The following is a 26,327-nucleotide window of genomic DNA, read 5'->3' on the forward strand; positions in this document are numbered from 1 at the left end:
TTGTTTTTCGAGACAGGGTTTCTCTGTGGTTTTGGAGCCTGTCCTGGAACTAGCTCTTGTAGACCAGGCTGGTCTCAAACTCACAGAGATCTGCCTGCCTCTGCCTCCCAAGTGCTATGATTTCTCTTGATGGATTTAAAAGTACTTTTTATCATAGTAATTAGTTAATTTTTATTCCAGAGTGTTCTGCCAGTTCTGGATAATCCACTGTCCAAGAAGGTTCGAAGCCTCATTGATAGCTTACGGGCACAGAGAATGCGGTACATGAAGGTAACACAGATGTTGTGTTTGATGGTCATGCTGGATATTGAACCCTAGGCCTTCTGTAGCAAGCACTCTCATTAAGCTACAGCCTCAGCATAGCAACGCTGATCTGATTCCTAGACTTTTTTTTAACCCTGTCAAGTCAGCAAGAAGGAGCATGGGGAGGGAGAGTCTAAGGACTTCCTTGCCATTGGCCTTTCCTCACAACCTGCCTTCTGGCCGTAGCTTATCGTGGTGAAACAGGAAGACAAGCTGGAGATGCTGTTCAAACACTTCCTCGTGGAAGACAAGAGCCTAAGTGGAGGGGCATCCTATGTGGACTTTCTCTGTCATATGCATAAGGAGATTCGACAGCTACTGAGCTAAAGCAAGTGGGTAAATGGTATAGGGTCCCAGGCCAGCTTCCAGAAAGTACCCCAGGATGGCAGAGAAAACTGGGACAGTTTCATATCTTATGAGTCATATAAGCTGACCTCAGTCTCTTTAGGGGGGGAGGGCAAGATAAAAGGAGACACCTTTCTGGGCTCAAATATCCTACCGCTCTGTCATGTCCTGCTGATGGAAGGTGCCCCAGACCCCTTACTCAACCCTCTTTCTCCTGCTAATCCAGTTGTAATGAATGTAGTTTATCAGTTCACTGTATATGATCCGGTGTTGGGGGTTTGGAGGCAGCAAGGCCCTGGCAGTACTGTGTGTCTTTGGACCAGCCTCCAGGAGGAAAGGGGCAGGCAGGAAGGAGTGGGAATCCCAGGGTTATTACAGGAGGTGGCAAATTCAGCTCCGTGTCATCAACAACTTCCTATATTAGGGATAAAATATACAGGTGCACAAGAGCTGGGGTATAGACTGTAGGTGGTGGAGAGTAGTAGTTGGTCCTTCGGGGCCTGGTGGGCAGTAGCAAGGTCGTAGTTACTGAGGATGAATGACTAGTCCATTTCCATTGTGGGCGTTCTCTCTCCTGCTATGATTGGTAAGCACTTCATGGACAGAAGCACATAGCTAGAGATGAGTGAGCCTGGGACTGAATTGCAAAGCATATTAACACCTAGAGGAGGTAGCAGCCTCCTTTCCAGCTGAAGAAGCCCTAATACTGGATGGTTCTGTAGAGAGCCTGATGGTCAACTTGCAATACCTCACAGAGCCAGCCCACATCCCACTCAGCTCCCACCAGAAACACAGCTTAACCCGGGCGTTGCTGGGGAGAGGCAGAGATGGCTGGAGCCCTCCCTGTCTTCCTGTGCCAGGACATAACCGGGCTTGATACTGACTGAGTGGCTGACAATTATCTTCCAACTCCAATTGGCTGGGGCAGGACAAGGGCTATGATTGATGGTGGTCAGGCTTGCCTGCTCCCAGCCTGGGATGCCCCTGCTCTCTGGACCTTTCATTTCTTTTCATTGGTTTATTTTTCAATGCATCTTTAATTTGTAAAGAAATAAAATAAGATGTAACAGTACTCTTTTTATTACTCATGACCTCTTCCAGCCCGCCTGCGGGTGCGAGGAGCCGCGCATGCGCTGTGTGTCTCTGTGGCGTAGGACCCGGTCAGCTCTACTCGCCGCAGGGTGGGGTTTGGTGCTGTCCAAGTGGATCCGCTGTGGACATGGCTGCTCACTGCACCGAGACGATGCTGACCGCCCTGGGGCTGCTCAGTGTCTGTGCGGCCAGCAGCTCCGGGTCCGGGATTTCGGGAAAGGCGGGTGGGGAGGCAGAATGGGCGGAGCCCTGGGACGGCGCGGTTTTCCGGCCGCCAGCTGCCCTAGGCGCAGTGGGGGTGGCGCGCGGGCCGGAGTCCCCGCCGCAGGGGACCAAGGAGACTGCCGACCTACCGGTGCTGCTGTGGTGGAGCCCAGGCCTCTTTCCACACTTCCCGGGCGACTCGGAGCGCATCGAATGTGCGCACGGCGCGTGCGTGGCGTCACGGGACCGACGGTCGCACGCCGACCCGCGGACGCGTGCACTGCTTTTCTACGGCACCGATTTCCGCGCAGCCGACGCACCTCTTCCGCGCCTGAGGCACCAGAGCTGGGCGCTACTGCACGAGGAGTCGCCGCTCAACAACTTCCTGCTGAGCCATGGCCCTGGGATCCGCCTCTTCAACCTCACGGCCACCTTCAGCCGCCACTCGGACTACCCACTGCCGCTGCAATGGCTGCCCGGGGTTCCCTATTTGCTCCGGCCTGCGCCTCCGCTCCGGGAACGCACCGAGTGGCGTCGTCGCGGGTACGCGCCGCTGCTCTACTTGCAGTCCCACTGCGATGTGCCCTCGGACCGGGACCGCTACGTACGCGAGCTCATGCGCTACATCCCGGTGGGTGAGAAAGCTGCGTGGCGGGGAGGGGGTGGACCGGGCGAACGCTGCACCCTGCTGACCGCCGTGCTCTGCCTCGCTTAGGTGGATTCCTATGGCAAGTGCCTTCAGAACCGCGAGCTGCCCACCGTGCGGTTACAGGACACAGCCACTGCCACCACCGAGGATCCAGAACTCTTGGCTTTCTTGTCCCGCTATAAGTTCCATTTGGCCCTGGAAAATGCCATTTGCAATGACTACATGACAGAGAAACTGTGGCGCCCCATGCATCTGGGTGCCGTGCCTGTGTATCGTGGCTCACCCTCTGTGAGGGACTGGATGCCCAATAACCACTCCATCATCCTAATTGATGACTTTGAGTCCCCTCAAAAGCTGGCAGAGTTTATTGACTTTCTGGACAAGAATGATGAAGAGTATTTGAAATACCTGGCGTACAAGCAACCAGGGGGTATCACCAACCAGTTTCTCCTGGATAGCCTGGAGCACAGGAAGTGGGGAGTGAATGATCCTTTGTTGCCTAACTACCTCAATGGCTTTGAGTGTTTTGTCTGTGACCATGAACTGGCTCGGCTGGAAAACGAGAAAGCCCGTGCAGCCTCTCCTGGGGAGCTTCCGGTCCCCGAGCCCCACATTGCTGAGCCCTCACACATGAACTGTCCAATGCCTACCCCTGGCTTTGGCAAAGTTGAAGAGATTCCTGAGAATGACAGGTAGGGTTACTGGGACGCCCTGCAGCTGTCACATCAAACTGCTTGCTTTCTTAGGGTGGAGGGAGCTAGAAAAGACGATACAGGCGGCTCACTTTGCTATATAACATGTCAGGAGTAGGTGGGGAGCTGAGTGTGGTGGATACATCTGTAATCTCAGTGCTGCGTGTGGAGGTGACAGACAGAGAACCTTAGGCCAGGCTACCAAGGATCATCACCTCAGCTGAGTACCTTTGATGCCGAGGTGGGGAGTACAAAGAGAATTTTGGCTGTGCTGGAGATTAAATCCAGGTCCTCCTGCTTGCTAGGAGAGTACTTTTCCACCCAGTCACACCTCAGCCCAGTAAGAGCATTCTGGAAGGAGCCCCCCACCCCCACCCCAGTTATCAGTCCAACATATACTAGAATCTCACTGTGTAGCACGGGCTGACCTCTTTCTTGTGATGATCTTCCTGTCTTGGCCTCCCAAGTGCTGAGATTAGAGGAGTGAGCCTCCAAACCCATGAAAGGCACTAAAGCACTTCAACCTTTTTTATGTGTGATGAAGCCAGGGCCTTGGATATGCGAAGCAAGCACAGTACCATTGAGCTGCACCCCAGCTCCTTTGATTTCGACCATATCCTGATTTGTTCACTCTAGACAGAATTGAAGGAATGCTTTCAATAGGTGTATGATTGACATTGGCCTTCAGTGTGGGGTAGAGGGAAGTGAGCAGGAAGCAGAATAGATCTGTGTTGGGAAAATGTTGAAACCACCTGCAGCAAGCCACAGTTGGTTTGGAGAGGGGTTCCAAGAGTCGCTCTTAGAGAGTGACTTCACCAGTGGTTGGCAGCAGAGGGCTGCCATGGGGGAACCTCATGGGGGAATCTTTCACTCAGTCTTATCAGTTTACGCATTTACTAGAAGAAGAAAAAAAAACATTAGGGAAATAGCCAGGGATGGTGACAGAGGCAGGAGGATCAGGAATTCAAAGCCACAGTTGGTCATGTGCAGTGAGTCTGAGGCGATAGTGAGGTGAAGACCATCTGAAGGCCCTGGCTGCTCCTTGGCTTGCCTCTAGAGTACTATTTACACGCTCTGAATCCTACTGTGACTTCTCTACTCCCTTCACGTTTGGGAGCTGGAGGCAAGTGAGCAATGTCAGCTTCTTGGGTGAACTATGATGTCCGTGTTTATGACCTACTTCCTATCTCTTGAGCTAGTGTTACTTTTACTCCATATCTCCCTTCCCTCACAGCCTTGTCCTATCCAGAGCCTTAAATTTATTTGTTTTTGTTTTGTTTTGAGACAGGGCTTCTCTGTGTAGACTTGCTGTCCTGGAACTCTTTGTAGACTAGGCCGGCCTCAAATTCAGATATCCCCATCTCTGCCTCCTAAATGCTAGGATTAAAAGTGTGTCGGGCTGGAGAGATGGCTCAATGGTTAAGACCACTGACTGCCCTTCCAGAGGTCCTGAGTTCAATTCCCAGCAACCACATGATGGCTCACAACCATCCATAATGAGATCTGGTGCCCTCTTCTGGCCTGCAGGCATACATATAGACAGAACACTGTATACTAAATAAATTAATAAACTTAAAAAAAAAGACCCTAAGTCTGGGTTTTGATTTAAAAAATAAATAAATAAATAAATAAATAAATAAATAAATAAAAGTGTGTGTCACCACTGCCCAGCCCTGCTTATGATTTCTTTGCTATTGCTGTGGTTCCCTAATTCACTGCTCTCCTGTTTTGTCATTTCAGCTGGAAGGAAATGTGGCTACAAGATTATTGGCAAGGTCTCTATCAGGGGGAAGCTCTCACTGCTATGATCCACAACAATGAAACACAGCAGAGGAAATTTTGGGATTATGTACATCAGATCTTCATGAAAAGGAATAAAAATCTCTAACTGCCCTTGCAAGAGCCTTTCCCGTGGAAGACGTCTGGAGACTTTTACCGTGGCACCAAAGGCCCATCCACTGTAACCTTTAGTGAATATCGTCTACCTTGATGTCTTCACTGATTCTCCTGCCCTGTACTGGGGATGGAACTTGAGGTTTTGAGAATGCTAGGCAGGTACCCTAGCCCTCTCCACTGTGCCTGAATGGTATGGAGCTAGTATCTCAGCCTATGGTCATAGAGCAGCTAAAGCACCCATTTGACTCCAGTATGCTTCTCACCTCTAACCACTTCATCATATCAGATATGGACAGGATGGGGCAGGCTGGGATCTAAAACGTCCGTCACTTAGTACCTTTCTCAAGAGTGTCTGTTCCTCATCTTGCTTTTCTTATCAGCTGTTTTACTGGTGGAGAGGCAAAACTGGGGTTGTGGTCTAAGCTAGCCGCCAGTTCCTGGACCTCGGCCTCTAAGAAGCTGGGCTGTAGGTGTGCAACACTATGCCCAGCTCTTCACGTTACTTTAAGATACTTGCACAGTCTTTAAAATCAAACATCATAATTTTAAGTGGCCCTTTCTTTCTGACTTTAGACTATTTCCACAAACCCAGGGAAGATCTACAAGCATCTCCATCATTCTTACTGCTTGGATTTCTTGTTCAGGTATATTTGGAAGTCCTCTCATGAACAGATTAAGTAGCTAACCTGTTGTAGGGCTGGAAAGATCTATTCAATTCATTACTCACATTTTTTCAGACAGTTTCATGTTGCTTAGTTTCTGGGTTTTTTGTGGTCCTAGGAAAGCAAGCAGTCTGCTGACTGAGTAGCTGCAACCTTAGTACTGAGATTTTTTTTTCCTTTTATGAAGCCGGCCCAATTCAAACAGACTGAAGAAGGCAAGGGAGGGGGCTGGAGAGATGGCTCAGAGGGTAAGAGCATTGATTGCTCTTCCAAAGGCCCTGAATTCAATTCCCAGCAACCACATGGTGGCTCACAACCATCTGTAATGAGGTCTGGTGCCCTCTTCTGGCCTGCAGGCATATACACAAAGAATATTGTATACATAATAAATACATAAAAAAGAAGGCAAGGGATTTAAGCCACCATAAGTGGCTAGCTAAATAAAAACTTCAGCTTTCAGCTTGGAGAGATGGCTCCACTGTTAAGAGCACTGGCTGCTCTTCCAGAGGGCCCAGGTGTGATTCCCAGCACCCACATAGCTCACAACTGTCTAACTCCAGTTCCAGAGGGTTCAATCCCTCTTTTAGCCTCTGTGGGCACCAGGCGCAAGTGTGCTACACAGACATACATGCAGGCAAAACACCCATACATATCAGATGCAGACCAACTGTCTACTGCTGTAGCTTACCCAGGAGATTAGTATTTCCTGGGGTTATAACAAAGAATGCCTTGGACCTTAGAGCTATGCTTATTGTGTTACTGCATTATCACTAAAGAGATCTCATGGTTGTAAACTGCAGGTTCCTGTGAATCCATATCTATACAGATAGATACATATGCATGTTAGACCCTTTAGCAGCCAGGCTTCATGGTTAACATTGTGATATCTGGCTAGGTGGTGGTGGTGCACGCCTTTAATCCCAGCACTCGGGAGGCAGAGGCAGGCGGATCTCTGTGAGTTCGAGGCCAGCCTGGTCTACAAGAGCTAGTTCCAGGACAGGCTCCAAAGCCACAGAGAAACCCTGTCTCAAAAAACAAAAAAAGAAAAACAAAAAAACCAAACCATTGTGATATCTAAGGATGTGACCAAGAAAAGTTTAAACAAAGGTTGAAATTACATTTCTAAAGTTTTTTCTTCTTCTTCTTTTGTGTGTGTGTCGGGGGGGGGGGGAGAGGAGTAGGACCCAAGGCCCTGTGCATGCTAAGCTTGTGCTCTGGCTCTGAGTTATACTCCCAGACCTTTATTTAGTTAAAAATGCCTTCATAGTAGCATGAAAATTTTTAACCTGTTTGGTCTCTTACAGAGAACAAGAGGAAAAGATGTTTTAAAAAGTATCACAGATAGGTGAGTTCATGAGTGCTAGTAAGCCAGGGCTACAATATACAATAGCAAGACGTGTGTGTGTGTGTGGGCATGGTTGCACACACATGGTTAAGTTTCAGCATTCTAGTACTTTGAGAGGCAGAAGCAAGTGGATCTCTGTGAGTTTGAGACTATCCTGGTCTAGTTAGTGTTCCAGGCCAGCCAGAGCTATATAATGAGATCTTGTCAGAGAGACAAAGAGAGAGGAGAGAGAAAAAAAGAGAGAGAGGACAGATAGATAGATAGATAGATAGATAGATAGATAGATAGATAGATAGATAGGTAGATAGGTAGATAGGTAGATAGTTATTCCTATAGCAAAGTAACTTAGACAAGTGCAATCAAGATTAGAACTCAGCATATGAGCAACAAGAAAGGTAAGTGATGGTTATACAAAGTACAGGACCCGCAGCTCGCATGAGTATTTTAGCACTTTTTTTGTTGTCTTTCGAGACAGGGTTTCTCTGTAGCTTTGCAGCCTGTCCTGGAGCTAGCTCTGTAGACCAGGCTGGTCTCGAACTCACAGAGATCCGCCTGCCTCTGCCTCCCGAGTGCTGGGATTAAAGGTGTGCACCACCACTGCCTGGGCTCTTTAGCACTTTATGCACCAGGTGAGCCTGTTGTTCATAAATGGTTGTTGCTGGACAATCAAGCTTGCTTTTTGCTAAGTGCTGCCCAGACTGTCCTTTATCCTATCATGTTATAGTCACAAGACCAGGGTAAATCAGGTGCTACATTTCCCAAAGGGAAGAACTGTAAGTGGCCATGTCATACTTACCAATGACAAAGCTTTACTTTCCATATGGAGAAAGCAAGCAAAATGATTTTTTTTTTCCTTTTGTGGGCTCAGCTATGTGTACAGCACCAAGTATTTGCTGCAGGTCATGGGTACTAGTGGTAGAAGTTTCTGATAGGAGTCTTTTATTTACCAGAATATGGGGTAGAACACAAGGCTGATGGCAAGTGTTACTATTTTTTATTATCATCTCAAGATTCATCTTATATAATAAATTGCTTTTTACATAGTGTCTTCTATTTGATTACTTTTTTAAAATTACACTTATTACGTGTATGTGTGTGGTAGCTTGTTCTACCCTGTACATGTGTATGTCAGAAAATAATTTGCAAGAGTTCAATTTTCTTTCCACCATGTGGTCCCAGGGACTGAACGAATATCATCAGGCTTAGTGGCAGCACCTTTATTCACCCAGTGAGCAATTTTTTTTTTTTTTTTGAGGCAGGGTCATATGTGTCCCTGCCTTGCCTGATAACTGGCTATGTAACGTAGCCTGGCTTCAGACCCAAGTGTGCTTGGATTACAGGCATATGTCATTTGGCATGACAGCTATTTTAAACACTGGGGATTCAGCAATAAAGAAGATGCACAAAGTCTGTTCCTCTCATTTTAAATGTATTTTTAAAAAAAGATATTAGAAAATATTCTTTAGGTGTGTGTCTGTCTGTGTGTTGCCTATGAAGGCCAGAAGAGAACACCCCTGAGGGAGCTGGAGGCACAGAGACGGTTGTAAGCCCTGCGAAGTGGATGCTGGGAACCAAACTCTTAACCATGGGGCTACCCTTTCAAAGCAGATACTGGGGTAGATAAGGTCACAAAGATTCAGACCGCGGTGGGTGCTGGTAGAGCTAGAGCAGCAGGGGTAGATAAGGTCACAAACAAACACTCAGACCGCGGTGGGTGCTGGTAGAGCTAGAGCAGCAGGAGAGGGAAAACTGGAAGAAAAGTCATCCGTGTCGCTCATCCAGGGAGCATTCCGAACATCCGTGGTAAACAATTTTAATATGAATGTACCCACGCAGTACATCGTGCCCTAAAGTAGAAATCATATGAACTACATGATTGCTGGATTCCACTTCCAGTAGCAGAAATGTCTTGGGAGTTTATTTTAGGAGTCTGGCACATCTCTGGATTTGGTTTTGTAAATAGCTAAAAGTCAACAACAACTGGAGATCCAGTCCTATAAATGGGAATGATATAAGTAAATATAATAATGTTAATATTTTATATATATGTTATTCATAAATATTACAACCTTCCACCTTACGGCGTGGTCATTCCAAACGAATAAACAGCATCTACACAGCAGTTATAATTAGTAAAACAAACGAGCCAAATTCTCCTTGAGGTTTTAGAATGGTTCTAAGAGTTTTAAAAATCAGCCACTCTTACAGGTTTGTAAAAAACAATCTTTTCCAACCCAACAACCTTAACGCCAGGCCCAGGGGATCCGACGCCTTCCCTTTGGCCTGCACCGACACAGCACTCAGCAGGTGGCAGCCTCCGACACGGAGCCCAAGCGTCCTGCCTGCTCCCCGAGTCCGCAAAGGCACGGTCCGGGACGGCGCACAACAGCATCCTAGCGTGGGTCGGACAGGTTTGGAGCCTGGGGCTGCTTTGAGGCCAAGACAAGGAAAGCGCCCGCACGTCTCTCCGTGGGCCGCACGCCAAGAGCGTAAGGGTCAGGAGGGGTCACGCACGGCGCGCGGAGCCTACTGGGAACGCCTTGCAAAATGGCGACTCCCAGTTTGCGCGGCCGCTTGGCGCGGTTTGCGAACCCAGGGAAACCTGTCCTGAAACCCAACAAGCCTCTTATCCTAGCTAACTCTGTCGGGAACAGACGCCGAGAGAAGGGCGGTGAGCACTGGGAGCGGGGGTGGCTGGGTAGGCGTGCGGGAGAGATATAAGGTCAGCCGGTGACTGAAGGTCCTCCAGTTCTTCCCTTCCAGAGGCGACCTGTATCACGGAGATGTCGATGATGATGGCTTGCTGGAAACAGAATGAATTCCGCGACGAGGCGTGCAGAAAAGAGATCCAGGACTTCTTCGATTGTTCTTCCAAAGCTCAGGTGACAGCTAGCCCCTAGGGTGCCTGCTTGGGAAGAGAAAGGGAAATCAAATGAATGGTTCCCACTGCCTTGAGCTAAGTTATGGAAGGAGATTCTCATTCATCTCACCCTCGCCAAAGTGAGAAAAGCTAAGTTTTGACGATAGTTGACCTTTTTTCGTTTGTTTTGTTTCGAGATGGGGTTTCTCTGTAGGTTTGCAGCCTGTCTTGGAACTAGCTCTGTAGACCAGGCTGGCCTCGAACTCAAAGAGATCCGTCTGCCTCTGCCTCACGAATGCTGGGATTAAAGGGACGATGGCTGATCTTAAACGAACTTGATAACCAAAATAATAGTTTCAGGTGACACAAGCATTTGTAGGTCCTAAATCCCCTTTTTGTTTCTTTGTTCATTCCGGGGTGTGGGGGCGTGTGGGGTGGGTGTAGGGGAAATGGGTGTGTGGTGTGTGTGTGTGTGTGTGTGTGTAAGTGCATGCATCTTCAAATATACAGGGGCATATGTGTGGAGGTCCTAAATCCCCTTTTTTTTCTTTCTTCATTCCGGGGTATGGATGTAAGTTCATGCGTGTTCGAATATGCAGGGACATATGTGTGGACACCAGTGTTGTGTGGTGGCCAGAGTTCACTGCCTGGAATTTTCCTCCATTTTTCTTCTACTGTATTCTTTGAGGCAGGGTCTCTTGGGGTCTGGAGTATTATAAAAATTTATGGGTCCAGGGCATAGTAAACTGAAGAACTGTTATTTTTATTTCTGTTGTGTTTTCAGGAAGCCAGGAAGATGAGGTCAATCCATGAGACTCTGGAGCAGTCTGAGAGTTTACCTCCCCACAAAATGACCAAGTTATTACAGAGATTTCCCAACAAATCTCACCTCAGCTGAAAATGGAGAGACATTTTAAATGAACTATCATTTCTGAATGCTATCCAGAGGCATGTTAGGGTTTTTGAAGAATAAAATGAGTCAAAGGACTTAATTTTGCTCTTGTGAATGAACCATGGCCATTTTTTCTCATGAGATACTCCCTCCTCATAGCCAACCCCCATCCCGAAGATGAACCTCTTGGCTTTTCCCAGCATTAGACAAGCACTGAACCACAGAGCTAACCCTTTCTTGAGCCCTGTACTCTAGACTTTGGAAGTGCTTTGTTTCCTGATATGCTCTTCTTTTTATTATTATTATTATTTTGTTTGTATTGGTTTGTTTTTTTGAGACAGGGTTTCTCTGTTTAGCACTGGCTGTCCTGGAAATTCTCTGCCCTCAAATAACTCAGAGATCTGCCTGCTTTTGCCTCCTAAGTGCTGGGATTAATGCATACTCCACTACTGCCTGGACCGGATATGCTCTTGAACAAGTATGGAGGCCTTTGTTGCCTTCCAAGTTCTTTACACCAGTTAGTGCTTTTGCTTTTAAATACAGATGTGGTGGTGAAATCCCTGTGTATGCAGAGCTTTTTTGCCTTCAGCTGAATTCAGTGAGTGCATACTTCAAGAATAGTCTGTCCAGCTGGGCAGTGGTGGCACACCTTTATTCCCAGCATTCAGGAGGCAGAGACAGGTGAGTCTCTGTGAATTTAAGGGTCTACAGAGTGAGTTCCAGGACAGCAAAGCTACACAGAGAAACCCTGTCTCAAAAAAATAAAATAGTCTGTCCAAAGTATTGCTGAAGAAAGTACATAAACTATGACACAGACGTCCTGTAGATATATTTTGATTTGTATAATTAAGAATAGTTTTTGGGAGGTAGAGAGATGGCTCAACATTTAAGGGTGCTTGCAACTTTTGCAGAGGATTGGCATTGGGTTCCACAGCAACCATAGTACCTCAACTGCCTATAACTGACTCCAGGAGACCTGACATCCTGTTCTGGAGCTTTCAAGTGCACTTACAGACAGATACACACGATAAAAACCTGTATGGTTGGTAGGCTGTTGTGTCACGCATCTTTAATACAAGCACTTGGGAGGCAGAGGCAGGTGGATCTCTGTGAATTCAAGGCCAGCCTTGTCTACAGAGTGAGTTCTAGGACAGACAAAGATACACAGAGAAACCCTGATTTGAAAAACTAAACAAGCAAACAAAATCAACCTGTATGGTGGTACATGCTGCCTTTTGTCTCAGGACTTAGGAGGCAGACAGATCTCTGACCAAGGCCATAAAAAACTTGTCTCAAAAATACAAAAAGATAAATCTTTTTTTAAAAGTTGCTTTAAAAAGTGCAAACATTGGGGCTGGAGAGATGATGGCTCAGTGGTCAAGAGCACTGGCTAAGCTTCCGCAGGACCCAGGTTCAATCCCCAGCACCCACATGGCAGCTCACAACTGTAACTCTAGTTCCAGGGAATCTGACATCCTCACACAAATGTGCAGACAAAACACCAATGCAGCACATAAAATAAAAATAAATGTTAAGGATGCAAACATCACCAAAGAATTAAATGTTCTTCCTGGTCTTGCTTAATTATCAATAAGCAGCGCTATGTTATAAACTTAATATTTACCTGGCTACAGTCCAAACTGAAGGTAAAATCTGTCCACACACACCCTCCTGGAACTATTTTCTCTTACTAAATAGTTGGGCAGAGCTGATTATCATCTATCTGTCCTAATAGCCCCTTGTCTTTCCACTAACCCTCTCACATTAGGTAGAGCTAAGATTCAGCAGAGAATTAACCTCATTGTAAGTTACTGGGTTTTTCTTCTATTTGTCTACTGCTTGCTGAAGGTATTTACTGTTCCCTAATAGTAGGAGTCATTGTGTAGGGTTTTACCTATGCTCTGCCTCCTCAGGCATAATCAAGCTAACCCTTTCCTTCTAGTTGATGGCATTAAATGTGGTCTAGTGTGATAATTACTGAAGTAAAGAGGGGTCTTTCCTCCGTGACCCTCAATAGCTACATTTTCCCATAATTGTGTATTCCGCTACAACTGCTTGGCTCTGCAAGCTGGATCTTTTAGTTATATTAAGAAATTCAGTTTTTGAGAATTTTAGATTAAGGAGTCTAAACCTAGGGTCAGTAGATTCTCAGTAGTGTGCTAAGAATTCTGTTAACTGGGATGAGGAGAAATACATCTAACCAAAGCTGAAATTTAGCATTTCAATCAAGGTTATAGGAAACAGTCGACAGTAGCATTAGTGTCCATATGAAATAATTTGGGGCGGGGGGGGGGGGGCTAGGCATAAAACCCAGGGACTTGTAAATGCTAGGTAAACATTATCAATTAATTAAATACTCTGCCCGGTCTTGGCGTTTACTGTACAAATAAACAGTACTATGTTACAAGTTTGTTTTATTAAAGTCTTTGTAGTTGTATTTAAACCTAATTAGTGTGTAATTCATAAACAATCAGGCGAGGTGGAGGGCACCCATGAACTTCCCTAGACTGATAAAAGGCTTACATCGCGCGCGCGCACACACACAGACACACACACACTAAAAATCTTTAGATTCAAAGGCAGTATGGAGGAAAAGGACAAGCTTTCTTTCCTGGGGCTCCCCCTTAGACTCTAGAAAGTGGCTGGATTTTAGGTTCTGGACTGCAACTCCCAGAAGGCGATGCGGGCTCAGGGCTATCCCGGGGTGTGACAATAACCTAGCCAATGGTTACTTGCACTATCCCCTGACAGCCTGAGATTCTCGACTTGAACGGCGGCTGTTTCTTCCTTGGGGACATTGTGGGCATCAAGTAACTGCTGGAATCTGTGGCTGTTTAGTATTCCTTTGGGAGCTGTGGGTGAGGGTAGGCTCGAGAAAACAGCAGGCAGTGCACACACGTGTCCCCTACACCCGCCCGTACCCGGTCCAGGCCCGGAGCACGCGAGGGCGGAAGTGGTGATGGCCGGCGCGGCCGGAAGTTCGGATCAGCTGATGGGGGAGGCGGCGCCGCAGCCGCCTAGAGGCCCTGGCCGCCCAGCGCTTCGTCCGGGCCTCGAGTCTCGCAGACTGGCCACAATCCCCGCTCGCACCTCGCTGTTGGGTGAGGCCTGTCCCGGCGTCCCTCCCAGGCCCGAGATCCTCGCCCGGCACGGCCGCCCTGAGCGCCCCAGCCACCCCCAGCCCCGGCTCGCCCCTCAGGCCCCGGGCCTCCCCTCTGTCCCCGGCCGGCGGCCCAGGCCCCGGATCCGCGGGGGGAGACCCGGCCCCGGGGGGTGCGGGCCCCATGGAGCTGATGTTCGCGGAGTGGGAGGACGGCGAGCGCTTCTCGTTCGAGGATTCCGACCGCTTTGAGGAGGATTCACTCTGTTCGTTCATCTCCGAGGCCGAGAGCCTTTGCCAGAACTGGCGAGGATGGCGCAAACAGTCAGCCGGGCCCAATTCTCCCACTGGAGGCGGTGGCGGAGGTGGCAGTGGCGGTACCAGAATGCGAGGTGAGGATGAGCGGAGAAAGGCTGCGAGGGGGAGGGAAGCAGGCAAACCCCGCTTGGGCCTTGCCTGGGAGCTGTCCGGACCGGGAGCTGTCCCAAGCTGAGAGCAGACTTCTGGACTCGCTTTTCTGGCCTTCCAGGGCTGGGGTGGCATCTTCACAGTAGAGAGACAGGATAGGCGAGGGGAGAAGAGAGGAGAAAGAGAGAAAGGGAAAGATGGGGAGGGAGGGAGAAAGGGGAGGACGAGAGAGAGAGAGAGAGAGAGAGAGAGAGAGAGAGAGAGAGAGAACCCGCCCGCGCTCATTCGCGCGCGCTCACGCAAGCTTGTGTTGTGGCAGAGAACATCCTGGGTTGGCCAGAAAGACCTTTTGTTATTCCTTTACGCCTTAGAGAGCGAATATGGGAAAATATCCCTTCTCTGTTTTAAGAATATTTAACGGAATTTGGCCTTTAGTAAGCCAGAAGGAGACAGGCAGAAGAGAATGTGGTTAGGCGTGAACCGTGCGAAAGTTACCACTTGAGGTGTGTCACTCTGTGGGGTGATGCGTTGGTTGCTTCGCTTCCAGGATGTTGCTCTCTCCTCCTAAGCTGCACCAAGAAAGGATTCCACCAAGAGGAAAGTGGAAGTGAACTTGCCAGTGAGAGGAGATGCCATAATTCATAGGATTAAACCAGAGGTTTGCTCCTGGCATTTGTCAGAAGCCAAGGCTGGGACCAGAGAGTGGGAGCCTTGGACTTCCTCTCTGAGGTCTGGGCAGGAGGGGGAACGATAATTATCTTGGAACTCTCCTCACGGAGCACCTTTTTTTTGTGTTTCATTCATTCTTGGTCTCCAGTAAAGTTATGGATTCGTGCTGTGAAGAATCTTGCTTTGTTAGAGGGAAAGGAGAGTGAAGACAGGGAAGCCTCTCAGGCTCAGGGATCATCACGTCTTTCCCTTGCTCTGCCCAAGGCAGTTTTTCTCTGGGCCTCAGGTCAGGCTGGCTTTCTTCCGTAGTTGAAAGGGTTAATTTATGTGTTCCAGCCAGGCTATTCCAAAAGACCTGTTCTGCAAGCTGTTGTGCAGGTGCCCCTTTAGGACGGAGACAGATTTGCCTGTGCCACTTTTTAGGAGTGGTAGTACCCAGCTTCAGTTGGAGAGATGCCACTTGTCTGCGTGCATATGCACACATAAACACAGGTGACAGGCAGCTCAGTGTGAATCTTTTGTGACCCTCTTGCTTCTTTCATATTTGAGAGTATGGATTGTCTGGGGGCTTCAAATTCTCTAACTTTGGGGGAAGCAAATGAAGGCATGGCAGTCAGGATTCTCAAATACTGAAGCCCTCCTGCATAGGTTAAAGTCTTTTCCCTTTTTCTTCCCTTTCTCCCTGCCTGCCTTCCTCCCGAGACAGGATCCGGCTGTACAGTCTATGCAGGTCTTGACCCCCCTGTCCACATCCTTTCAGACCTGGCCTGATATACCGTTTCTACCCCCATGCCTTCCTCAGCTACCTTCAGTTGCTTACTCAAAAAAGGCTTGTTGTTGTTTTTGAAAGGTTCTTTTCTGTTCTGTTATTTTTTTAAATCCATTTTCTAATACAGTTGTTTGCTGTGAGATCTGCAGCCTGTTATGCTGTTACTGCTTTTTCTTAAAACAGTGTAGAAAACTCTCAAGTGCTAACTACATCCTACTCCAGGTGATTTCAGGAGCAACAGCCAGGTGCCCTGGGATAACTATCTCCTCCTGGCTTCCAGGATGGGAAGTCAGTCTTCAGGTTCCAAGAGGCCCTGTAGGCTCTTCTGCTTCTTGAGATCCCTAAGTAATTATTCTGAGTTCTGGCTCATGTTTTCTCCTTAGATGGAGGCCTACAGTCATTTAGAGAAAAAGTGATAAGTAAAAAGGCAATCAGAGGTGAATGGCAGTGACACAGTACAATGTAATGTGAACCTAAATGGAGGGTGTGGGAAATTCGGTGCTGAAGCCTGTGAGAGTCCTAGAACACACCTGTCTGGCTTGGAGTTTCCTAGACCTCTCCCTGCTATCTACTGTTCTGCTCCTGAGGTGGCCAGCTGACTGTGTGTGGCTGGAGACTGCCCAGCTCCCCTCTCTCGAAAGGAGTTTTAAGGGTTCTTATACCCTGACAAGAAGGGGGTGGGTTGGTTGGAGAGATGGCTCAGAGGCTAAGAGCGCTTGCTCCTCTTGCAGAGGACCTTCATTCAATTCCCAGCACCTATGTGGGATGGCTCACGACCCTGTAACTCCTGACTTCTGGTCTGCATCGACTCCTTCACGCATATGCACAAGCCCACATACAGACACACGATTTAAAAAAATAAAATATAGAGTATGGTGATGTACTCCTTTAATCCCAGAACTCAGGAGGCAGAGGCAGGGGATTTCCAAGTTTGAGGCCAGCCTGGTCCAGAGCAAGTTCCAGGACAGCCAAAGCCACACAGAGAAACCCTGTCTTGAAAACAGAAACAAATAAAACCCCAAAAGATAAAAAACAAAAAAGCCCTCAAAATACATATTTCTAAGAAGATGGTGTGTGTACACAGGTACCCAGGGTGTGGTACTGGTACCAAGTAATTATAGCCCTTTCTCTTCCACCACTCCGACCTTTGTTTTGGAAGATGGGTTGGTGATCCCATTGGTGGAGCTGTCAGCAAAGCAGGTGGCGTTTCACATCCCATTTGAAGTGGTGGAGAAAGTTTATCCTCCAGTGCCTGAACAACTCCAACTTCGAATTGCTTTCTGGAGCTTCCCTGAAAATGAAGAGGACATTCGGTGAGTCCAGAGAACTGATAATGGGCATTGGAGTTGTGGTAGCTCAGACTGGCCGCTGGGATTTCTGCAGAACAAAAGAGATACTGTAGTTGGAACTGCTAAGAGGAAGATAAGGGAAAGGGGAGTGCCTGGGATTTCCCCCAAGGAGTGGTAAGGGAGAGAGTTGTCTAGGACTTGGTGGTCTCTCAGTGTCTGAGGAAGGTTATTTGTTGGGTGGTGGCCATGACCTCTTCTTCCTGCAGTCTGTATTCATGCCTCGCCAATGGCAGTGCAGATGAGTTCCAGCGAGGGGATCAGCTGTTCCGCATGAGGGCTGTGAAAGACCCACTGCAGATAGGTAAGGTTCCACATGCCTTGTGCTAACCTTGTTCCTCTCATCACTGATCTTTGCGGTCGGGCATGGTTACGTGTGTCTTTAATCCCAGCACTCAGGAAACAGAGGCAAAATTCAAAGCAAACAAACATACAGAACATGTGGAATTAACTGTGTAAGTGTGTGGCAGGGTTAAATGAGGTCAGAGACTCTGGTCTCGGCAGCTACTTCTGATCACACCCTTATTTCTCCCTAGGCTTCCATCTGAGTGCTACAGTGGTGCCACCGCAGATGGTCCCTCCCAAAGGGGCCTACAATGTGGCTGTGATGTTTGATCGCTGCCGGGTCACTTCCTGTAGCTGTACCTGTGGGGCTGGGGCCAAATGGTGCACCCATGTCGTGGCACTCTGTCTCTTCCGCATTCACAACGTGAGGCCCTCCCAATTTATCCTGGCCCTATCCTACGCTCCATTCCCCCCTTCTCTGCTGCATGCCTGGCCACAATGTGAGCCCCTTTACCTCCCCTCTGCCCACCTCTGTCCAGCTCTAGCTCCTAAACCTTTTCTCAGGCACTCCTATCTCTCTTTGCTCTTTCAGGCTTCTGCTGTCTGTTTGCGGGCTCCAGTCTCAGAGTCCCTGTCTCGGCTACAAAGGGACCAGCTTCAGAAATTCGCTCAGTATCTTATCAGTGAGCTCCCTCAGCAGGTGGGTGAGGTTGGCACATCTTCCCACTGCTGGCTTTCAGGCTTCGTATCAGCCTTCTCGTTAGGCTCAGCCCTCTTGATTCACATGTGCCTTGTTCTCTTTGCCTTTGTCCCTGTTCCCTCAGATACTCCCTACAGCTCAGCGTCTCCTCGATGAACTCCTCTCCTCCCAGTCAACAGCCATCAACACAGTGTGTGGAGCTCCCGGTGAGTGTGGAGAGAAAGTGAGCACAGAGCATTACTTACAAAAGGCTCCTTGTTGTTAGGTGAATGAGTCCTTATCAGTAGGTGACTGCTTCCCTGTCATTCCCAGACCCTACAGCAGGGCCCTCAGCTTCAGACCAGAGCACATGGTATCTGGATGAGTCCACGCTCACCGACAACATAAAGAAGACGCTGCACAAGTTCTGTGGCCCATCCCCTGTGGTCTTCAGGTAAGTCGGATCTCTGCATACTGAATCTGTAGGTACTTCCTCGGGCCACTGAGAGATCTCTGCTCTGTTAATGCTGGTGTCTTCCCACCTTCTCATCCTCCGTTGGCACGGTACCTGCACGCAGGTGTCAGGGATAAATCATGTTTGATGATGACTGTGGGTACTCAGAGTGCTTTCTGAGCTGGGTGGAGTCAGTGGTTTTTTTTTTTTTCTGCTTTGGGCGATCATACTGATGCAGATGCAGAGAAAGGTCAAAAATTTTGTCTCAGGTGTCCTTCCCCACTCTACTCCACATTTTGGGTCAGGATTCCCTTTAGATCAAAGCCCTACTCTGTTGTAGCACCATTCATTCAGCCCTACTGAATCATCATCCTCTGTGTTCATTTCACAGTGATGTAAACTCTATGTATCTGTCTTCCACGGAACCTCCTGCTGCTGCTGAATGGGCATGTCTGTTGCGCCCCCTGAGGGGCCGAGAGCCTGAGGGTGTCTGGAACCTGCTCAGCATTGTTCGAGAAATGTTCAAGCGGAGGGACAGCAATGCTGCCCCCTTGCTGGAAATCCTCACTGACCAGTGCCTCACCTATGAACAGGTAACACCACAGGACTGGGAGCTGTGTGGTAGTTTCTTTTTTTCCCTTCTCTTATCTTAGTCTCCTTTTTTTGACAGGAACTTGGAGGAGGGGAGGGACTTCTTTCATCTTCTACCTCACAGTTCTCTTTGTCTCCAGATAACAGGCTGGTGGTACAGTGTGCGTACCTCAGCTTCACACAGCAGTGCCAGTGGTCACACAGGCCGTAGCAATGGCCAGTCAGAGGTAGCAGCCCATGCATGTGCAAGTATGTGTGATGAGATGGTCACACTCTGGAGGCTAGCTGTGCTGGACCCTGCCCTCAGCCCTCAGCGGTGAGTCTTCCCCAGGATCACCACATTCTGACAAGGCCAGCCCGGGCCAGCCTGGACACTGATCTCCTTGAATATGGGGATTTCTCTCATCTGGAGAAATGGGACGAGCTTAGCACTGGGGTTACCAGAGATTTGTGAGTCCTGTTTCTGACAGGCTTTCTTCTTCCCCTGCAGTCTCTCCCCACGGTACCCTTCTCTATGCCTTTCTATCTTACCTCCTCCTCTTCACTCGCAGTGCAGACTGCTTGTCATCCCTCTAGTAGCCTCCTGCTCTTTGTTTCCACAGCCGCCGGGAACTGTGTGCACAGCTGCGCCAGTGGCAACTGAAGGTGATTGAGAATGTCAAGCGGGGACAGCACAAGAAGACCCTGGAGAAGCTCTTCCCTGGCTTCCGGCCAGCAGTGGAGGCCTGCTACTTTAACTGGGAAGAGGCCTACCCCCTTCCTGGTGTTACCTACAGTGGCACTGACCGGAAGCTAGCCCTGTGCTGGGCCCGGGCCCTGCCTGCTAGGCCAGGAGCCCCTCGATCTGGGTGCCTGGAAGAGTCCCGACCCCGACCTCTTCCTACTGAGCCAGCTGTGAGGCCCAAGGAACCTGGGGCTAAACGCAAAGGATTGGGTGAGGGGGTCTCCTCACAGCGGGGTCCCCGCCGCCTCTCTACTGAAGGAGGAGATAAGGCTCTGCATAAAATGGGTCCAGGTGGGGGTAAGGCCAAGATACTGGGTGGGACTGGCAGTGGGGGCAAGAGCTCAGCAGGCAGTGGGAGCAAACGGCGGCTAAGCAGTGAAGACAGCTCCCTGGAACCAGACCTGGCAGAGATGAGCCTGGATGATAGCAGCCTGGCCCTGGGTGCAGAGGCCAGCACCTTTGGTGGATTTCCTGAGAGTCCTCCACCCTGTCCTCCGCCAGTTGGCTCCCGAGGACCTTCCACCTTCCTTCCTGAGCCCCCAGATACTTACGAGGAAGATGCGGGTGTATACTTTTCAGAAGGACCTGAGCCTCCCACAGCCTCTACTGACCACCCTAGCCTGCTGCCTGGGGAGGTCTGTACTCGAGATGACCTCCCTTCCACAGACGACAGTGGTAGTGGGCTCCACAAAACCAAAGAAGCGGCTCCTACAGTTGGAGAAGATGATGATGACTACCAAGCATATTACCTGAATGCTCAGGATGGGGCTGGAGGCGAGGAGGGGAAGGCCGAGGGTGGGACTGGGGAGGAACACGATCTGTTTGCTGGGTTGAAGCCACTGGAACAGGAGAGCCGAATGGAGGTAAGGGGACTGAAGGGGGGGGTTCCTTTGGAATCACTAAGAGGCCCAGTGGCTCTAGCTGGAAGGGTCAAGAGAAGTAGATGACTGTTAGCATTTGTAGGCTGTTCTAATTGGCATCCTGGTCTGCAGTCTGTCCTCTATGCTGCTTCCACATTGATGCTTTTCTGGATAGTTTTCAGATACTGTGTCAGTGTATTACTTAAAAGTCTTCAGTGGTTGCTTGCTGCCCTTAGAATAAAGATGAAGGTCCTTGGCATGACTGTGGGGCTCCACTCTGTCTGATCTTTGCCAGTTTCTCCAGTGTTGACTTTGTCTTTCATCCTCTGTGTAGTTCACTTATTCCTGGAGCTTACCACGCTCTCTCTTGCCTATATACTTAGGTCCAAATTGGCCTTTCTGCCTGGAATTCTCTTCTCACAAGGCTTGGTTAGCTCTTGTTCCTTCTTTAGGTCTTAGAGACCTTAAAGATAGGGACATAAAGTTGATGAACTCAGAATCCCCTCCCTGCCAGCTGGTGTGGTGGCAAATGCCTATGATCTCAGCACTTGGGAGGTTGAGACAGGAGAATCTCCAGTTGGAGGCATTTTGAGCTACATGGTGAGATCCTGGCTCAGATAAAATAAAACAGACTTTGTCTTCTGAGAAGTCTCCTTCTGAGCTTCCCACAGCCTTTGCCGACTCCCCTAGCCTACTGTACCTGAGTTGACCCCTGTCACAAATAAGAGTAGCAGTGCACCGATGTCCTGAGTGCCCTTTCTCAGCAATACTTGTTACCACATAATCTTGAATGTTGGTGTTGTCTGTAAGCAGACTGAACTCGTATGGTATGCCCAGGATAAGCATGGAACCAGTGCTGTAGGAATATGTACTACATAGTCAGGTGTGATGTTCTCCAAAGGAAGCCTTCAGTCTTTTGGTCCTATGTTCTGTAGGTGTTATTTGCCTGTGCTGAGGCCCTTCATGCCCATGGTTACAGCAATGAGGCCTCCCGTCTCACTGTGGAACTTGCTCAGGACCTGCTAGCCAACCCACCTGACCTCAAGGTAGAGCCGCCCCCTGCCAAGGTGAGAGAGACCTCCTTCCTCTACTTTCCTGACCCCACTTACTCCTGTTCCTGTTCCCCACCCCAAGTGAGAGCCTCCTTCTACTTCCACTGAGGTGAATCAGACTCATTTGTCCAACTCTTTGCACTTCCATTTAGGGCAAGAAAAACAAGGTATCCACAAGCCGTCAGACCTGGGTGGCTACCAACACCCTTACCAAGGCAGCTTTCCTATTGACAGTGCTAAGTGAGCGCCCCGAGCACCACAACCTGGCCTTCCGAGTTGGCATGTTTGCCTTGGAGCTACAGCGGCCCCCTGCTTCTACCAAGGCCTTGGAGGTCAGAGGTTCCATTCGAGTCTTCTCCTTAATCATTGCAGATTCTTACACCTTGACCTCCATTGAGGTATAGGTGGTCTGAGTTCCTTCCTGTACTTTCAGGTAAAGTTGGCATATCAGGAATCTGAGGTGGCTGCTCTGCTCAAGAAGATCCCTCTGGGTCCCAGTGAAATGAGTGCCATGCGGTGCCGGGCAGAAGAACTTCGGGAGGGCACACTCTGTGACTATCGGCCTGTGTTACCTCTCATGTTGGCCAGCTTCATTTTTGATGTTCTCTGTGCTCCAGGTATAGTGCCTGCCCCTACAGTAAGTGGAGAACTTGGGGGGAGAAGGGTAGTTGTGTTGTTTTTTTTAAAGGAAAACCAAGATCTCTAAGACTCTGGCTGAGTCATCTTTAGGACCCATCGGGCAGCTTCATGGGTAGGTCTTGAATGGTGTAGGTCCTGGATTTCTTTGCATTCTTTCCTATGGTACTTTTGTTTGTCTGACTTAACCCAATTTTCATCTAGTGGTTTCTCCCACGGGATCCCGGCCCCCAAGTCGCAACTGGTGTAACGAGATGCCTGGAGATGAGGAGCTGGGATTTGAAGCTGCAGTTGCTGCCTTGGGTACGTGTCTTGTCTTGCGCATGCCCATGCTCTTGTCTTGAGCAAAGCCTGGATCAGGCCTTGAGGAGTTGCAGTGGGAAAGTCAAGATGGCATGTGAACCAACTACTTAGTTCTCATGACACAGTCAGTAATGTAGAGCAGGGGCTAGAGAGAGATGGCTCAGCACCTACTGCTTTTCTAGAGGACCCAGGTTCAGTTCCCAACACCCCCATGATGGTTCACAACCATCTGAAACTACATTTCCCAAGGGATAAAATGTTCTCTCTTGTGGCTTCCATGGGCTTTGCAAGTACATGGTACACATGCACATAGGCAAAACACACACAGAAATAAAGATAAATAAAACTTAAATATGTGCTATATATGGTGGGTGTTTAAAACACAACAAAATAATAATCTAAAGAAAGGTCTCAGGGAGGTGACAGAATATATAATGTAGGTTAAAAGATCAGGAAGTTTTAGACAGGAAATTGTCAGTTTTTTTGTTTTTTTTTTTGTTTTTTTTTTAAAGATTTATTTATTTATTATGTACACAGTATTCAGCCTCCATGTATGCCCGCACGCCAGAAGAGGGCACCAGATCTCATTACAGATGGTTGTGAGCCACCATGTGGTTGTTGGGAATTGAACTCAGGACCTCTGGAAGAGCAGTCGGTACTCTTAACCTCTGAGCCATCTCTCCAGCCCCCGAAATTGTCAGTTTTAATACCAGACTCAATGGTTATGCCTGCAATCCCAGTACTTGGGAGGTGGAGGCAGGAGGCTCAGGAGTCCATTTCATCGTTGTCTACATAGCATGTTTGAGGCCAGTGTGAGCTACACGAGATAATGTAGCAAGCAAGCAAGCACTTGGATGTGCCTGGCTGTGGTGGCGTACACCTTTTAGTCCTGTGGAGTAGAAGAGGTTACAAATGTCTTGTGAAGCAGACAGAGCTAAGGCTGTATACATGATAAGCAGTGGGAACCTTTTTCTCATGAGCTGGTGGCTGGCTCTGGCTTGTATGCTTTTGCTGTCTTTGGAGCCATGAGCACTCCTCATCCTCTCACAGGCATGAAGACAACTGTGAGTGAGGCAGAGCACCCCCTCCTATGTGAAGGCACACGCCGGGAGAAGGGGGACCTGGCCTTAGCACTCATGATCACTTACAAGGACGACCAGGCCAAGCTCAAGAAGGTAAGAGACTGAGGTACTGGGTTTTTGCCAGGCAGCGAGTGAGCAAAATGTCACTATCTTTCTCAGAAGTTTCCAGTACAATGACAAAAGTACTGGTTTGCCTGTAGGAGGTAAGTAGAGACTCCTGGAGACTTCTCATAAAGAACAAGAGACCAATGGTTCTTATAGGTATGCTTGGGCATGAGGTGGAAGAAGAGAAGCAGAGAGCATAAAGTCAATCATTCATTTATTTCAATATTTATTGAATATCAGTATATTCAGTCCTCAGGTAAGTGTTATGGAAGATTCCGAGACATGTAAGCTGGGAGGTTATCCTGTAGTTACAACTGGGGAAGACTTACTGAGGAGGGAGCGTTAGGCTGCTTCAAGAAGAAGGGAAGATAATAGACTTTAGGAAATAAAGGACGTCATGTTACTGCTTGTCTCTCCTTCAGATCTTAGACAAACTCTTGGACCGAGAAAGCCAGACACACAAGCCACAGACACTGAGTTCTTTCTACTCATCTAGCCGTCCAGCCACAGCCAACCAGAGATCTCCTTCAAAGCATGGGGCTCCATCTGCCCCTGGGGCCCTGCAACCTCTGACTTCAGGCTCTACAGGTCCTGCTCAGCCAGGAAATGTGGCAGGGGCTGGGCCAGGTTCCACTGAGGGCTTCACAGAGAATAATATGCCTGGTGAGGTGGGGGCACTGGGAAGGGAGGAGGGCGGTGAGTGGTCATGTTGTTACACCCTTTCCTGGGCTCATCCCAGTATCCTATTTTCTTACTCAGAAAGCTCCCCACATTCCCCCTGTGAGGGTCTCCCTCCTGAGGCAGCTTTGACTCCACGGTCTGAGGGGAAGGTTCCTAGCCGTCTAGCTCTTGGCAGTCGTGGAGCCTACAATGGTCGAGGTTGGGGGTCCCCAGGGCGGCCCAAAAAGAAGCATACAGGTACGACAACCTATGGGATGGCACAGAGGGAAGGCTGGTCCTGAAGGCTGGAGACTGACTTCAGGTACTCCTGATTTCTGAGACTGATTCATTTTGGGGGTACTAGGCATGGCCAGCATTGACAGCAGCGCCCCTGAAACTACATCGGACAGCTCTCCTACCTTAAGCCGAAGGCCACTTCGAGGGGGCTGGGCCCCTACTTCCTGGGGTCGAGGACAAGACAGTGACAGCATTAGCAGCTCTTCCTCAGACTCCCTGGGTTCCTCATCCTCTAGTGGAAGTCGCCGGGCTAGTGCCAGTGGAGGGGCCCGGGCAAAGACAGTTGAAGTTGGCAGGTCAGTAGGGAGAAATACCTATCTCTCTAATCTTGCACTTTCTCAAAACCAATTCCTATTGTGACCCAGCTGTTGTCCCCTAACAGCCCTACTTACCCAGGTCTCTCCTAACCTACTTGGACGCTATTTTGAAGAAACTCCAACCCTGTCAATAACCCATTGCTCCATCAGGTGTTACAAGGGCCGTCGCCCGGAGAGTCATGCCCCCCACGTACCCAATCAGCCATCAGAGGCAGCTGCACACTTCTACTTCGAATTGGCAAAGACAGTTCTGATCAAGGCAGGGGGCAACAGCAGCACTTCTATTTTCACACATCCATCTTCCTCAGGAGGCCACCAGGGTCCTCATCGCAACCTGCACCTTTGCGCCTTTGAGATTGGGCTTTATGCCCTTGGCCTACACAATTTTGTTTCTCCTAACTGGCTCTCTCGTACCTATTCTTCCCATGTATCCTGGATTACAGGTAAGTCCAATGTCCTGATTTGCATACAGGATGGAGATGATTTGGAAGCAAGGGTCTTGTCTTTGTGACATTGCTGATCTGATGTAAGATATCATCCCCAGACCTCCAATGGGGCCCACTTTGCTCCTTTTTCTTTTCCCTAAAGGGCAGGCAATGGAGATTGGCAGTGCAGCCCTGACTATACTGGTAGAATGCTGGGATGGGCACCTGACACCCCCTGAGGTTGCATCACTGGCTGATAGAGCATCACGGGCACGAGACTCCAACATGGTGAGGGCAGCGGCAGAGCTGGCTCTAAGCTGCCTGCCTCATGCCCATGCACTGAACCCCAATGAAATTCAACGAGCCTTGGTGCAGTGCAAGGAACAGGTACTTCTGCTCTCAGCTGTCTGCGCACGGGGAAACTTAAGGGCTCAGCATTTCTTCTGTCAAAATTGTGTGTGTGAGAAGGTCAGAGGACAGCTTTTTCCTTAGACCTTGTGGGTTCTAGGAATCACTCAAGTTGTAAGGCTTGACAGCAAGTGCCTTTACCTACTAGCTATCCTGACAGCAAGTGCCTTTACCTACTAGCTATCCTGACAGCAAGTGCCTTTACCTACTAGCTATC

At 49.0% G+C, this 26,327-nt stretch overlaps 4 protein-coding genes across 11 annotated transcripts in view; all 4 read left to right on the forward strand.

The window, feature by feature from the left end:
* Sec24c (SEC24 homolog C, COPII coat complex component) overlaps positions 1–1,715 on the forward strand; it is a 23,178-nt gene extending 21,463 nt beyond the window's left edge. For all 5 annotated transcript variants that reach the window (XM_013353983.2, XM_005367632.2, XM_005367633.2 and 2 more), the window contains 2 exons: positions 181–270; positions 490–1,715. In XM_013353983.2, the coding sequence (XP_013209437.1) occupies positions 181–270; positions 490–630 (231 nt within the window). In that variant the 3' untranslated portion in view covers positions 631–1,715. The remainder of the gene's footprint in view (positions 1–180; positions 271–489) is intronic.
* A 10-nt stretch (positions 1,716–1,725) lies between these two features.
* Positions 1,726–6,388, forward strand: Fut11 (fucosyltransferase 11). Its single transcript, XM_005367631.2, has 3 exons — positions 1,726–2,575; positions 2,660–3,285; positions 5,026–6,388. The coding sequence occupies exons 1-3, from the start codon at positions 1,736–1,738 to the stop codon at positions 5,171–5,173; spliced, it is 1,614 nt and encodes a 537-aa protein (XP_005367688.2). The 5' UTR covers positions 1,726–1,735; the 3' UTR covers positions 5,174–6,388.
* A 3,314-nt stretch (positions 6,389–9,702) lies between these two features.
* Positions 9,703–11,051, forward strand: Chchd1 (coiled-coil-helix-coiled-coil-helix domain containing 1). Its single transcript, XM_013353967.2, has 3 exons — positions 9,703–9,859; positions 9,952–10,070; positions 10,833–11,051. Exons 1-3 carry the CDS (start codon positions 9,736–9,738, stop codon positions 10,944–10,946), a joined length of 357 nt encoding a protein of 118 aa, XP_013209421.1. The 5' UTR covers positions 9,703–9,735; the 3' UTR covers positions 10,947–11,051.
* A 2,655-nt stretch (positions 11,052–13,706) lies between these two features.
* The window catches only part of Zswim8 (zinc finger SWIM-type containing 8), a 16,297-nt gene continuing 3,676 nt past the window's right edge, over positions 13,707–26,327 (forward strand). For 2 of the 4 annotated variants that reach the window (XM_005367635.3, XM_005367638.2), the window contains exons 1-20: positions 13,708–14,432; positions 17,046–17,199; positions 17,442–17,536; positions 17,769–17,941; positions 18,110–18,217; positions 18,342–18,423; positions 18,530–18,650; positions 19,042–19,243; positions 19,382–19,557; positions 19,844–20,828; positions 21,761–21,892; positions 22,030–22,209; positions 22,311–22,494; positions 22,718–22,816; positions 23,867–23,991; positions 24,426–24,666; positions 24,763–24,921; positions 25,028–25,256; positions 25,428–25,720; positions 25,866–26,089. In XM_005367635.3, coding sequence (XP_005367692.1) covers positions 14,225–14,432; positions 17,046–17,199; positions 17,442–17,536; positions 17,769–17,941; positions 18,110–18,217; positions 18,342–18,423; positions 18,530–18,650; positions 19,042–19,243; positions 19,382–19,557; positions 19,844–20,828; positions 21,761–21,892; positions 22,030–22,209; positions 22,311–22,494; positions 22,718–22,816; positions 23,867–23,991; positions 24,426–24,666; positions 24,763–24,921; positions 25,028–25,256; positions 25,428–25,720; positions 25,866–26,089 — 4,170 coding nt within the window. In that variant the 5' untranslated portion in view covers positions 13,708–14,224. Of the gene's footprint in view, positions 14,433–17,045; positions 17,200–17,441; positions 17,537–17,768; positions 17,942–18,109; positions 18,218–18,341; positions 18,424–18,529; positions 18,651–19,041; positions 19,244–19,381; positions 19,558–19,843; positions 20,829–21,760; positions 21,893–22,029; positions 22,210–22,310; positions 22,495–22,717; positions 22,817–23,866; positions 23,992–24,425; positions 24,667–24,762; positions 24,922–25,027; positions 25,257–25,427; positions 25,721–25,865; positions 26,090–26,327 lie in introns of all 4 variants that reach the window. The other 2 variants (XM_005367639.2, XM_005367636.3) reach the window with 2 other exon arrangements.

Source organism: Microtus ochrogaster, unplaced genomic scaffold (genome assembly GCF_000317375.1).
Source record: "Microtus ochrogaster isolate Prairie Vole_2 unplaced genomic scaffold, MicOch1.0 UNK21, whole genome shotgun sequence".
Taxonomy (NCBI): domain Eukaryota; kingdom Metazoa; phylum Chordata; class Mammalia; order Rodentia; family Cricetidae; genus Microtus; species Microtus ochrogaster.

What these genes read in the sequence shown, in the direction of transcription:
- Fut11 (XM_005367631.2), top strand. Translation starts at nt 1,736, where the DNA reads ATGACCTCTTCCAGCCCGCCTGCGGGTGCGAGGAGCCGCGCATGCGCT. An exon ending in AGCTCATGCGCTACATCCCG is followed by an intron (nt 2,576 to 2,659) that starts GTGGGTGAGAAA and finishes TGCCTCGCTTAG; the next exon opens with GTGGATTCCTATGGCAAGTG. An exon ending in GAGATTCCTGAGAATGACAG is followed by an intron (nt 3,286 to 5,025) that starts GTAGGGTTACTG and finishes TTGTCATTTCAG; the next exon opens with CTGGAAGGAAATGTGGCTAC.
- Chchd1 (XM_013353967.2), top strand. Translation starts at nt 9,736, where the DNA reads ATGGCGACTCCCAGTTTGCGCGGCCGCTTGGCGCGGTTTGCGAACCCA. An exon ending in CAGACGCCGAGAGAAGGGCG is followed by an intron (nt 9,860 to 9,951) that starts GTGAGCACTGGG and finishes CTTCCCTTCCAG; the next exon opens with AGGCGACCTGTATCACGGAG. An exon ending in ATTGTTCTTCCAAAGCTCAG is followed by an intron (nt 10,071 to 10,832) that starts GTGACAGCTAGC and finishes TTGTGTTTTCAG; the next exon opens with GAAGCCAGGAAGATGAGGTC.